The following is a 13019-nucleotide window of genomic DNA, read 5'->3' on the forward strand; positions in this document are numbered from 1 at the left end:
AAAAGGATGTAATATCTATGACCCCCGGTACTGACAATTGGAGATGTTCAAAGATCGCTATGAATAATATCAAATTGTATATATGTACAAAAATTAAACGGTATCAAAGGTAATTTAATGCTTTTTCCAATAATACAAGAAGAGCAAACATTCTTATTCAATTTTGTAAAAGAAATAACATTAGAAGTTCTCAAATATTGTAACAAAGCATGGCCAGGGTGACCCAAACATTGATGCCAAATTTGTTGAGAAATAGCTGCAAAAGTGAAGGGAGAAGTGTATTGGGTAGACTCTGGCGGAAGTAGAGGATGGAAATCACCGCTGCTGTTGCATTGGAGGATAGGGATTCGTGTCTTGAAATTCTTCACAAGAAAACCAAAAAGATCAAATTCTATGGAAATCCAATTGTCAATACTGAAGCGATAGACAAAAGTAAGATTTTTAATTAATTTGGGTGCAAGGAGTACATTATCTAATTTGAGGGGTGGGTAGGGCGGTGGTAGGGTTTGATTGCCTTGTCCATAAACTGGAATTGTAGTGTTATTGCCGACAATAATATTATTAAAAATGCTGTTATTAAATAGGGTTTGGAAATTACCTGGATTATTGGTCATGTGGGATGTAGCTCCGGTGTCCATGAGCCACTAATCAGGGGGAGGGGGTTGAGTAACATGGTGTAGAGTGCTTGCTCGATATCAATAGAGGCATACGTGTAACATCCTATAAAATCCCAAAATTATTTTGGACTAAAAATGTCAACTTTGAAAGTTGAATGATTAAAAATATTCACAAGACAAGTAATGGGAAAAATGAGATAAGAAAAATAAAATATCTCATGTTAAGGAAATAAGAAAATTCATCCCACATGGAAAGATGGAAGAAAGTGGAAGCATTCCATATGGTTATAAATAAGAAAGAGAACTTCCATCCCACATGAAAACAAGGAAGAAAATGGAAGCTCTTTATAAGGAATAGAGTTTCCATAGTATTGTTCTTATGTGGCTAACCACTCTCCATAGTCCTAGCAGAGGGTGCGAAGCACCCGATGCGCACGGACTCAAACTCGGAAACGGACTCGAGCGATGGGCGTAATGTGGCGTTTTAATGGCGCACTTTGCACTTCGCATGCTCGCATCGCCAAGGGCCGCTTTAGTATTTTAGGATAGTACAAGGACTGAAAGTGAAACTCTGAAAAATTATCCTTCGCGCGACATGAACGGATCAGGTTCAAGGACTTCGCACTACGCGAAAGACAAAAGATATAAACCGACATAGTACGGCTTTGCGCTACGCGAAGTATTTATTTGCGCGACGCGAAGTAACAAATATGCATCTGCTACACGTGTAGACACATGGCAGCATGTAGCGCCACATGACAAACCGTTGTATGACTCATCATATATAAGGTGGTTCGCGATGCGAACTTCCATAACCTTTGTCCTTCGCGCGACGCAAAGAAGCAGAAAATCAAGTATAAATAGGAAGGTCCACGACACTTTCATTCTCACACCAATCACATCACATTCGCACGCTTAGTCTCATTTTGCGTGCTGATTCTCGTAGTACGTGCCAAGCCCCAAGATTCCGACGGTTTAAGCCTCAATACGCAATACCCGATAGAGAGTAGAAGAGCTGCCCATACAAGCTTAGGCACATAAACTCCGAATATCCGTGTAAGGTAGGGGTTCTGCTTAAGTTATTATTTTTATTTTTATTATAATGGCTTAGACCATAGTTGGGGGTATAGCCCGAACCTTGATTACAAATAAGCATAATATAACTTTTCATAAATAAAGGTTATAGATAAATTATTGTTTCTTCATGTTTAAGAAACGTAAGCATTCATATACAAAGGATATGGTCAAAATAATATTTCTTTATGATTAAGAAATATAACATTCAAATACAAAGGTTATAGTTGAAATATTGTTTCTTCAACATCAAGAAACACCGAATCTTACATACATGAGGATATATTCAAAACATAGTTTCTTCACAATTAAGAAACATAAAGCTTCATATACAAGAGAAACAGTCAAACTAGTGTTTCTTCATGACTAAGAAACATTAGATTTTTTTCATACAAGGATTATGATCAAATGAAGTTTCTTTTAAAGCCTATCATAGATGTTTCTTAATGAAGAAGAAACTCAGCACAGAATTGGTAAGCAAACAAAAAGATTACATGAACAAGTATTTTATGCAAATAATGATCAATCAAGGTTTAAAGCTATCAAAACCAGATTAAAGGTCTATAGCTAGATCAAGAGATGATTCGAGTATTTATATAAACCTATTTTGTCACAGGTCAATCATCAGTCATTCATAAAGGTTTTCAAACGAGATCACCACATCATTCAGAACAGACAATCACAGGTGAATACGTTAAACCTTTACAAACAATTAAAACAAATTTATACTCTATAAGATAGACAGGTTGTTTGTCTTATCCAGTCAGTCAAACGTTTACATGAGATTGCGTGATCTCTAAAATGTTGTAATACAAATTAGAGAATAAAAGCAACTCAGATCGAATACACATGTGTTTGGATCCAAACATAACTGTTCAGCCTAAACAGTCAAACGCTACGTGGCTGCGGGCTAACAGTCATAACTAATTCTCCGATATGGGCTACGTGGCTCGGAGAAATTATGTGTGTGTAGGGCAGTGTTCCAAATACCGGAAAATAGAAATATTTCTGCTGAGATATGTTAAGAAATCTATATTTGTATTATAATTGTTATCTAAATTCTTTTAGAGTCAACGATTCACCATCATATCGCTGACGTATTTTTCCCCACATTTCAGGAAACAGGTTCAACACAAATAGCAAGGAATTAGAGTAAATCAAAGAGTTACATGCTCGCTACAAGAAGATGGCTTGGTTTTAAATTATTTGATTATAATAAACAGATTAAATATGAAATTTTAAAATAAACGTTCGCATATTTATTATCCGAAAAGTTTTCAAAGTAAATTAATATTTTAAATAAAGTCTTCCGCTAAAACAACCTGCAACTCTGATACATTTATAAAACATATACCAACTGAGAGTCACCCTTCTAGGCCCTAAGTCGGGGTGTGACAATAAGTGGTAGCATACGCTTGATTTGGTCTCGGTCCAAGTAGGCCATCACCGAGATTGCCATGGGTTTGTTGGCCCGGGAGCAGTTGGGTATGGGCAGGGTTGGTTGGGCCAGGTTTGCTGATTGTTCCAAGGAAACTAATTGGGCCAGGGTGTTTGATGGTTATGGGCTTGAGAGGCCTGTTTAGTGCAAGGGGAATAGGAATAGGAGTTTGGTGGAGTCCGGCCATTCCAATTTCCATAATTATTGGGATTAAAATAACCATAATTATTATTTCCATTCCCACGCCCCCTGGCTATGTTATTTCTACCATATCCACGGCCACGACCACGTCCACTATCTGATGTATAATCTGAACGAGGGCCAGGGGAATCACCCGTGCGGTTTGTGGTTGCATGTAAGGCGTTGTTCTTCCATTTGACACGAGAGCGGGTTGCATAGAAGTACGGAAGGGGTTCGGTGTTTTGAATGATCATTCCGATTCTTTCGTATTGTTCATTAAGGCCCGTAATTAGTTGAATAACCAAGTAGGTTTCGGAAATGGGAGCATCCACGTTTGCAAGTTGATCAAAGAGCACTTTTAATTCTTGACAATATGCATGCATGTTCGGAAAATTGTCAAAACGGGTGTTGGCAAACTTCGTTTTGAGATAAACGGCCCGTGTTGCTTTGCTATCACTGAAGATCTGTTCTAATGCAGTCCATGCATAAAGCAATGGTATTTTTCTTGAGGATGGTTTGAAGTAAATCGTTTGAGATGGTGCCGTAAATCCATTGAAGGACTATCGCATCAATTCTTTCCCACGAATCAAGAGCAATCGTAGGAGGGGCAGGGGATATGTCATCGGGTTTGGATGTGCTATGGGTGGTTGGAGGTGTGTTTTTAGTGAGATGATCGAATACCAGAAACGCTTTGCAATGGATTTTAAAGAAATCATGAGGTATATTGGCCGGATTCGGTGTCCAGGGTTATGGGAATGAAATTTTTGATGTTTGTAACGGTGACAGCCAGATGAAGTTTTGGATTCCATGGGTAGAAGGATGATTGATAGAGGTGGAAGAAGATGAAATAGAGATGGAAGACTGGGATCAGAATAAACAGCCGGTAGTAAAGGTTAAAGACTTGATACCATGATAGAGGTATATAAGAATAATATTTTGCTCAATGACCTCCATTCATTCTCATTCTTTATTTGAAGATAAGATACTATCCATGAATATCAAACAGTATGCTATCATTAACAAATATAATGCTATCATTAACAAATATAAGTCTATAAGAATATCTTTTTATATGCAATAAGCTTATATATGAATCTTTATATCCAAATTGATTTTTTTGTTTTCAGGAACCAAATAAAAATTTCAAAGAGAGGGTGGAGGACGGACTGAAGGTCACCCTTAGTAATTATTGGCATAAATCATATAAAAAATTAATTTGAATTTTACTCGGTATACCAATGACCTATTGATTAAGGGGTATGGTGTTTGTCCCTCCAAAAGTGAGGTGATGAGTTCAAATGCTTGCAAATACAAGGTTAAGGCATTTTAGATGAAATATTTGTTAAAAAGAAAAAAGAAGAAGAAATTTACTACGTCATGTATGATTTTGAAGTTCTAAGAAGAATTGTTGGTTGCGAAAATCTCGTGGGTCAAGAAAACTTTGAAAAGTTATGAAGTTGGCTATACCTTGTGGCTTTTAGTTTTTGACAAAACGAGCTTAATTAAATGTGGGAAACCCTTGTGGACTCTGCCAACTTCAATTTCTTCCTTTCATAGAGTGACAACATGCAATGTTTTGAAACCCGGACCGGACCGGCCGGTTAACCGGGACCCGGTAGGTACCACGGTCGGGTTCACATAGCATAACCCGTTTTCTAATAGCCCGGCCGGGTTTGTCGGTTTGCGGTCCGACCGGAACCGGTGAACCGCCGGCCGAACCGGCAAACCCTTTTTCCTCTATTAAAATAAAAACATGCAGCATGCTGGACTCGAACCCGGGTAAATCCTATGTCAACGTATTTAGAGATCTTCTCCAAAGCCATCCCGCTAGCCTTCAATGATGTCCTTATATACAAAAATTAACTTATATATACTATAAAAGCACAATTATGGCAACTGAACTGTTAGTGGCTATGTAGAATTATTGGACTTTTTGGAATCTCATTTATTATTCATTTTTTGTAAACAAAACTTATATTATATATATATATATATATTATTTATGACATCATCCGGGTCAAACACCGATCCGCCCTCCTGGGTCGGTCCGACCTTTGACCTGGTAAGGCGTCCGGGCCGGGTCTGAAAACATTGACAACATGATACTGGCTTACGCTAAGATGGTATTTGAAGATGAAGAACCAAAATCAATCTGTCTTTCTTTTAAAAAAAACAATAAATCCTAAATGCACAATTTTCAACACAAAATTCAACTTTATAGGTTAACTTAATAGCATCTAGCAAATTCTAAACACATTACACGTAAACATATAATGATATAAACTAGCAAAGTAGCAAGTCTGAACACATACTTTTGCATAAACATATAAAATTGAACATCATATACTAATAATCAAGCTTCAAGAACACTACTACATTAGAGTCTAAGTCTTATAATTGCATATTGGAATTACCTTCGCTCAGTCTGGTGATGGATTTGTGAATGTGATTGCCATATTAATTAATTGCTAATTAGGTTTAAAATGTTAATTGGGCCTCTATTTAGTTGAATATTTAGACCATGATATCATTTATTATCTGGCCCAATTTAATAGACCATTTGGACATTACAACTGATTCAATTGGGCCTTGTATTTTTAAATGATTTGAGTAATTTTTATAGTTTCATTATAGATTTTGTAAAACAAAGTAAAAAATAAAATAAAAGGAAAATTAAATTATTTACCAAAATTTTTGCCGTCAATGGGTTCGTGATTTGAAACAACAGCGAAGTCATGGTTCACGGTTCTTCGCAAAACTCCAAATTGCGACTAGCGTTTAAGAGGGCACAGACATTTTTGGGCTTGGGCATTGAGCGACTAACATATAAATGCATATATAATAAGGGGTTACGGCTTATGGGGTTTATTGAAAGTGCGACCAAATCACTTGGAATAGAAAATAAATTTTTGGACCCAAATCACTAAATCAGTGGGAACGGAAAATAAATTTTTCTATTTTGAAACCTGTTCGAGCATATCATTTATCGTACCCCGGAAACTCTATTTTAAATTATGAACCAAAATGCTCAATTAGTGAAAAGAATTTCCTGTCGATGTGTAATTGTATCTCAAGTTGCAATATATATAGTTTTGTGTATTAAGAAATAATTTACTTGTTATTATCTTCTTATCTCAAACATATCTTTTGACGTTTGTCCATTACTCATAATTAATATAATTTTAAACGAAAGAGAATATCATATATTGAAACCAATGACTTCTTTTCCTTTATTAAATCATTTTGTGGTGCATTTAATAGATTTTATAAAGGACAAATTATTCATGAACAAGCTTTAGTTTCATTCAACTCTCTAAAAGCAAACTGATTTTCCCAAGCGTAGGTGAAGTGAATGCTTTCTTTAGGATATATTTTCCAGCCATAGTTTAAGACACACACGTCGCCTTGTTGAACGACGATAGTCGGAACAATTCCTTTATGGGATTGGAACCCGCTACAATATAAGGTTGCTTGCGTAATCGTGCAAGGGCTTGTGTTTTCAAGTGTCACATCCCACTCTCCAGGTGCACTTGTTGCCCCTTGACGGATGACGAGGCTCAAGTCTTGACCAAAAACATCTGTACAATTACATACATTATATCAATGAACATATACATGATGAGAACATAAGAAATAGAAACAATGCTAGTATGATTATGAGTATACCTCTGTACATGAAGCAAATGAAGACAAGTAAACAAACGTGTTTGAGCATGATGGCTTCTTTAAGGTTTTTGTGATTTTGACACTTATTTGATGAAGAAACCAATTTACAAACTCATGTATATATAGATATAAATTCCATCTTCTGTTATAAAATTCATTAAATGCTTAAGGTTTCAAGTATATCAAATTATCAATTGTGTGTTTTAAATGATGAATTAAATGCTTCAAATTTTCAATAATGAACATTTAAAATACTATTCTTAATGAAAATAATCAATTAAAATTAAAACTACTTATTAAAACAATGTTTCTTTCTATAAAAACATGCATTCTTATAATTTCTTGTTAATAAAATAATTTAAAATTAAATTTAATTACATTCAATTTATAGAATTTCTTCTTAATATAATAAATCAACAATAATTAAAATAATCACCCTCATCGATTAGATTGATTCCATATATACTTCACATCAATTTATTTGTACATCTTCTTACTAGGTTAAATACCCGTGTATACACGGGTTAGGTAAACTACATTAACAAAAGATCAAAACAATATGAAATACTTATACTAATTTGGTATTAGATTAATGAATATGAATATGCATTACAACGTGGAATACAATAAAATTTTCATAAAATAAAAAAAAAGAAAATTATATGGTAAATCTTCATTAATCTTTAAAATTTTTTTCATATACAACATTTGTAGTTACCGTTTTCATTGAATATGAGAAGATTGAATTTATCTCTAATTTAATATAAAAGGTGCGACATTGATCTCTAAAAACTTTCCATATGTATAATGCTTAAAATTTATTTAATTAACATTTCTTATTAATAACACACGATTATTACTAAAAAAACATAAATCATATAGTCCTAATATTAATTTGATATAGTGATTTATATTCTTAAGAAGAAAAGTGTTTAAATAAAAATTTTGATACAACTCATACAAATACTTAAATAAACAATACGTAAATTTTAAATGAATATTATATTATAAAGCAATATAATATAAATTAATATTTGTGTAACATTCAAATATATATATATATATATATATATATATATCACTACTAGAAAATTGAGCAATTGTTACCAAAATTTGCTAGAATTACTTGACACGGTGGCTAAGCGGTCGGAGTTTTTGCATCCATTAACTTTCGGTGGTTAAGTGTTCGGAAATTTTGCAACCGTTGCCTAGGCGGTCGGAGTTTTTTTGCAACCGTTGGCTAAGCGGTCGGAGTTTTTGCAACCGTTAATTTTCGGTCGGAGTTTTTGCAACCGTTAATTTTTGGTCGGAGTTGGGGTTTTTTTGCAACGGGTAGGCGGTTGAAGTTTTTACAATTGCTGGCACGATCGGAGTTCTTTTGCAACCGGTAGGCGGTCGGACGGACGGAGTTTTCTAATCTTTATTTAAAAATAAAGCCCCAGCGAAGATTTGTTTGTGCACCTCTGTTACACGTTCTCTCATTGGTCCAACGATTTCATATATAACCACTTCCAATCCTTCATCACCAGATTCATTCAACCCCAAAGCCATCCCAACGATTTCATATTATTATTATTATTATTACTCCAATCAACCAATCAATTCTCCAAACCCTAACCCTAGCTATTCAATTCCGCTATGTCCACCGACACCGAAGTCTCCGAAGAGCCACGCAAGCACCTCCGTACATCCGACGACGATTCCGAAGAACCGTCAAAGCGCCACAAGCACCGCCACAACCACCACCGGCGCCGCCGCCGCCACCGTCATCATGGCCGGAAACACGAGGATGATGATAACGAGGATACGGCGGAAATGCATCCTCCGCCAGTGGATGATGATATGGAGGAAGGAGAGATTGTGGAGGATGATATGCATCTAATAAGTTATTTCTCGGTCACTCGGTTAATTCGTTTGGTACTATTCGATTTCGTAAGTAGTTGCCATGGATTTTGAACAATTGTTGATCTCGAATATAGATTGAACGTTTGGCACTCTTTGCACTATTGCAGTTTTGTATGTTGTATGCATCAAATAAGTTAGGTTTTAGCTGTGAAATTGTACTATTGCATCAAATAAGGTTAGTTTTAGTGAACACTCAGTAACCACGAATGGCGATCTGTATGCATCAAATAAGTTTTATAAAAAATTAGGGCTGTATTTGGACTTTTGGTGTCAAATTTTCTAAAGTTTGTTTAGGATTTGTGATTTAGTAGTTAGTTTAGATGATTTTAGGAAGTAGTCAACCTAGTGATTGAGGTGTTGGGCGAGGTGTTGGTCATGCTGGATTAAATTTAAAGCATATGTGGTGGCCTGGTTCATGGAACAGTTGGAGAGAATTTTTCTTACGAGGACAGTATGTGGTTGTTTGAGCGTTTTGAGGAGTGTATACGTAGACCATTTTGTTCAAATGAAATATTAATGTTAGTTAGATGCTAGTTTGTTTATCAATTGAGCTTATATTAATAAGTTTGGGTTATGTAGATAAAACAAGATGGTTGCAAATATGCTTATTTTAGTAGGGATGGCTCTTGTAAACGGGGGTATTCTTACAGGAGAGTCAACTGAACAAACAACTGAACACGAACGAAACATTTTTGTTCATATCCGTCCATTAAGAAAATGAACTTGTTTGTGTTGTTCGTTTTGTTGATGGAGGGAAAAGCAACTCAATTCTGGTTAGTGGTGAAACTGGTGCGGGTAAGACTGAAACTACTAAAATGCTTATGAGATATCTTGCTTATGTTGGCGGTCATAAAGGCACCGAAGGAAGAACAGTTGAACAAGAAGTTCTGGAAGTAAGATTGCATAATAACTGCAACTCTTTGTTGTATCTCTTTAAACAATCCTATTAATAAAGTGTAAAAGCAATATAATATCACATTTTATATACGCAGTCAAATCCAGTTCTGGAAGCATTTGACAATGCAATAACAGTTAGAAATAACAATTCCATGTGCAGAACAGCTTAACTTTATGTTACAAGAAACTTGGTACTTTTAAGAGGTGGTAAAATGGATGGGTTATGTAATGTGTTAAAACGAGTTCTAGTCAGAACAAGTAATTTATATAAGGGAAAATTACCAAAATAGTCAACTTGACCAAGAAAATGTACAAAAAAGACATTGAAAATTGGGGCTTAGCCGACGTCTTTTAGTGTATTTGCGGCGACTAGGGGCTTTTTTTTTAGTGTTAACAGGGTGCTAGAGGCTCGCTTTAGTGTTTAACTGGCAGCTCGGGGTTTCTTTTAGTGTTTAACTGGCTGTTAGTGTTTTTTTAGTGTTTAGCCAGTGCCAGGGGTTTTTTAATGTTTTGCTGGTACCAGGTTTTTTTTTTCTCTTTGTGTTTATCAGACGCTTTTTAAGGGTTAGCTGGCAGCTAGGGACTTTTATTGTCAAATTACTATTTTGGTAAAAGAGTTGGTAAAGTATGATTGGTTTAATGTATTAAGTATGATTATGAGAATCACATCATCAACATATTGATTCCAACAGGTTTTATGTTGGTAAAACTTAAAACACTTCCGACCTTCCAGTTTTTACCATGTGGGGTTAAATTGCCACCTCTAGTACTCATTCAATATTATTTCATTGGCTTAAAATATCTTGATCAACCCATTTCTATGCTGCAGCCGTTTTGGAAAATTTGTTGAGCTTCAGTTTGACAAATTCGGAAGAATATCTGGAGCCGCCATCCGGACATACCTTCTAGAAAGATCTCGTGTTTGCCAAGTATCTACATTCACTTGATTTTCATTATTAAATTGTGCAGTTTTGAACAGTTTTGTATTAATTTTACTAATGAGAAGCTGCAACAACACTTCAATCAGGCATGACCTATGCTCTTTTTCCAAATTGTTAATTTATATATTTGTGAGCACGTGTTGGTATCCCCTTCAAACAGCATGTTTTCAGGATGCAGCAAGATGTATACAACAAAGAGGAAATTAACTGGAGCTACATAGAGTTTGTAGACAACAAAGACATTCTTGATCTCATCGAAAAGGTTCCTTCTTTTTACATTTAATTTAGTATGATATTCTGAACTTTTCCTATCATTATGTACCATAACAAAAATAACAAACGTTTTATCAAACCAAAATTAGCACGCTCGGATTTCATCATTTCTCATTATGCTGGAGAGGTAGTCCACAAATTTTAAGAACTCATAGGAAAGAATTTTATGATAAAAGTCAAAATGGGTTGGCTCCTTTTTAGATTTTGTAAATAATTAATGAATTAAATATGATAAAAACTACTTTTGAACCGTTTAACCCATATGAAAATTTTTATTTCAATCACTTTTAATAGGGGTTTGACTTGTTATCAACAATATAGTTAAAAGGTTTAAAGCATATGTTTTAAGGCTAGTTTGCACCCGATTGCCAACAAAACAAACAGGCAACTGCTTGATGGAGGTTCAGGTGGTATATTATTTGAACTTCTTTTAAGCTTTTGAGATTTTGAAATTCATTTAAATGGCTTTCTTTATGATTTATATTATTACAATGATGCAGTTGATATAACATCTCTAGTGGTAACACCTTCTTCATTAGGGACCGCCGGTTATTTTTTGGATGATGAAAAACTAGCACGCATGTGTGTAATAGCGATTGATGGGAAGGTTGATGGTACTTTTGCATTCATTGACCCAGTCGTCAAACCAGAGGCTCGACTGTAGTAGAAATGTTAAATTGTATAGAAAATTTGCGACTGCAACAGCGGTCGCAATATTTGCGACTGCAGCAGTGTTGGCAATATTTGCGACGGCATTGTGGTTGCAAATCAAAAGGCGGTTGCAAAATGGTTGCAACAGGGCAATTGCGACCTGCGTTTTTCTGACCGCATATTCGGTTGCAAAGCTGTCGCAAAAGGGCAATTGCGACTGTTTTGCGACCGAAAATGCGGTCTCAAATGCCTAGTTTTCTAGTAGTGTGTATATATAAGCAAAACACCATATACTAAGAGTTAACAATGCTAGTCCGCAAAAACTGAAAAAAATATTTTATAAAGAACATTATCTTGAATATTAAAAACAACTTCATTCTTTCAAAACAACAAAACATCCCAAACAACTTAAAACCATTATAGGTTCTAGATAGCAGCGACCGTTAGATATTTTGGCCATATTTACATGTATTTTTCCTGAAATGTATTTATCTAGCTTTGATACATATGAGCATGTAACACTACATGACCGGCAATGAAAATTACCGTTGTTAACATTTGTTTTATTTTTATGTGAAATAAACCAATTTTAATAAAAAAAATCATAGTATAGTAAGATTATATAAAAATTAGTTTATAAGCTTTTAAGCATGTTATTATTATTATTACTATTACTATTAATTTTGGAATATAATAAAAGTTATAATTATAGTCGGAAAGTGAAAGATTTTGAAAATCATGAATAGTTTTTAAAATTAAAGTGTTAAGTGTAGCTTATAGTTTAAATTAAAAATAAGATTAAGTATAAAATTTAAAACATTCATTTTTTAATCTGAAATGATCAAGACTATTATTTTGTATAAATCATTAAGTTGTAAGAAACAATGAAATGTTAAATTAAAATTTTAAAACAGATATTGTAAAAGGATATCATTAAGAAATATTTATTTTTGTTAAAATTAAATATTATGAGAAAAAAATATTAGAATTTTGGTGCTTTGATGCGATAAAGGGGTAAGTTATGGAAGGTTTTAAATGATTTATTTTAACAAAATAATTAAGAATTAAATATGAAAAGGTAGAGATGACATTTGGCAAAGTATTAGGCCAATTAAAATATATGTGGTTGAACCATTATTTTTGTTTATTATAATAGTAGATTTGTGTTATTAAACTGTGATCATTTTCTTTCATTCCAACAAATTTATAAAAAATAATTCGTGTTAAATTGGTGATTTATTTATATATTAACAATTTCGTCTAAGTTTTGGCTTTGAGAGTTGTACTACTTCTGGCATCATTATTTGTTTATTTCTTATTTTGCAATTGTGCTACACGTGTTTTGTAGTTTTTTGTTTGTAAATGTGTCATGCTCTC

The 13019-nt window shown here is 34.3% G+C and overlaps 1 protein-coding gene across 1 annotated transcript; it reads right to left on the reverse strand.

Moving 5' to 3' along the window:
• Window positions 1-6591: 6591 nt before the first annotated feature.
• LOC143613153 (uncharacterized) lies at window positions 6592-6985 on the reverse strand. The gene is made up of 2 exons (XM_077086939.1): window positions 6976-6985; window positions 6592-6887 (listed from the first exon to the last, which is right to left on the reverse strand). Exons 1-2 carry the CDS (start codon window positions 6983-6985, stop codon window positions 6592-6594), a joined length of 306 nt encoding a protein of 101 aa, XP_076943054.1.
• Window positions 6986-13019: the final 6034 nt, after the last annotated feature.

This window comes from Bidens hawaiensis, unplaced genomic scaffold (assembly GCF_021521415.1).
Source record: "Bidens hawaiensis isolate Kalapana, Puna unplaced genomic scaffold, B.hawaiensis_p1.1 tig00036757_1, whole genome shotgun sequence".
In the NCBI taxonomy this organism is placed as follows: domain Eukaryota; kingdom Viridiplantae; phylum Streptophyta; class Magnoliopsida; order Asterales; family Asteraceae; genus Bidens; species Bidens hawaiensis.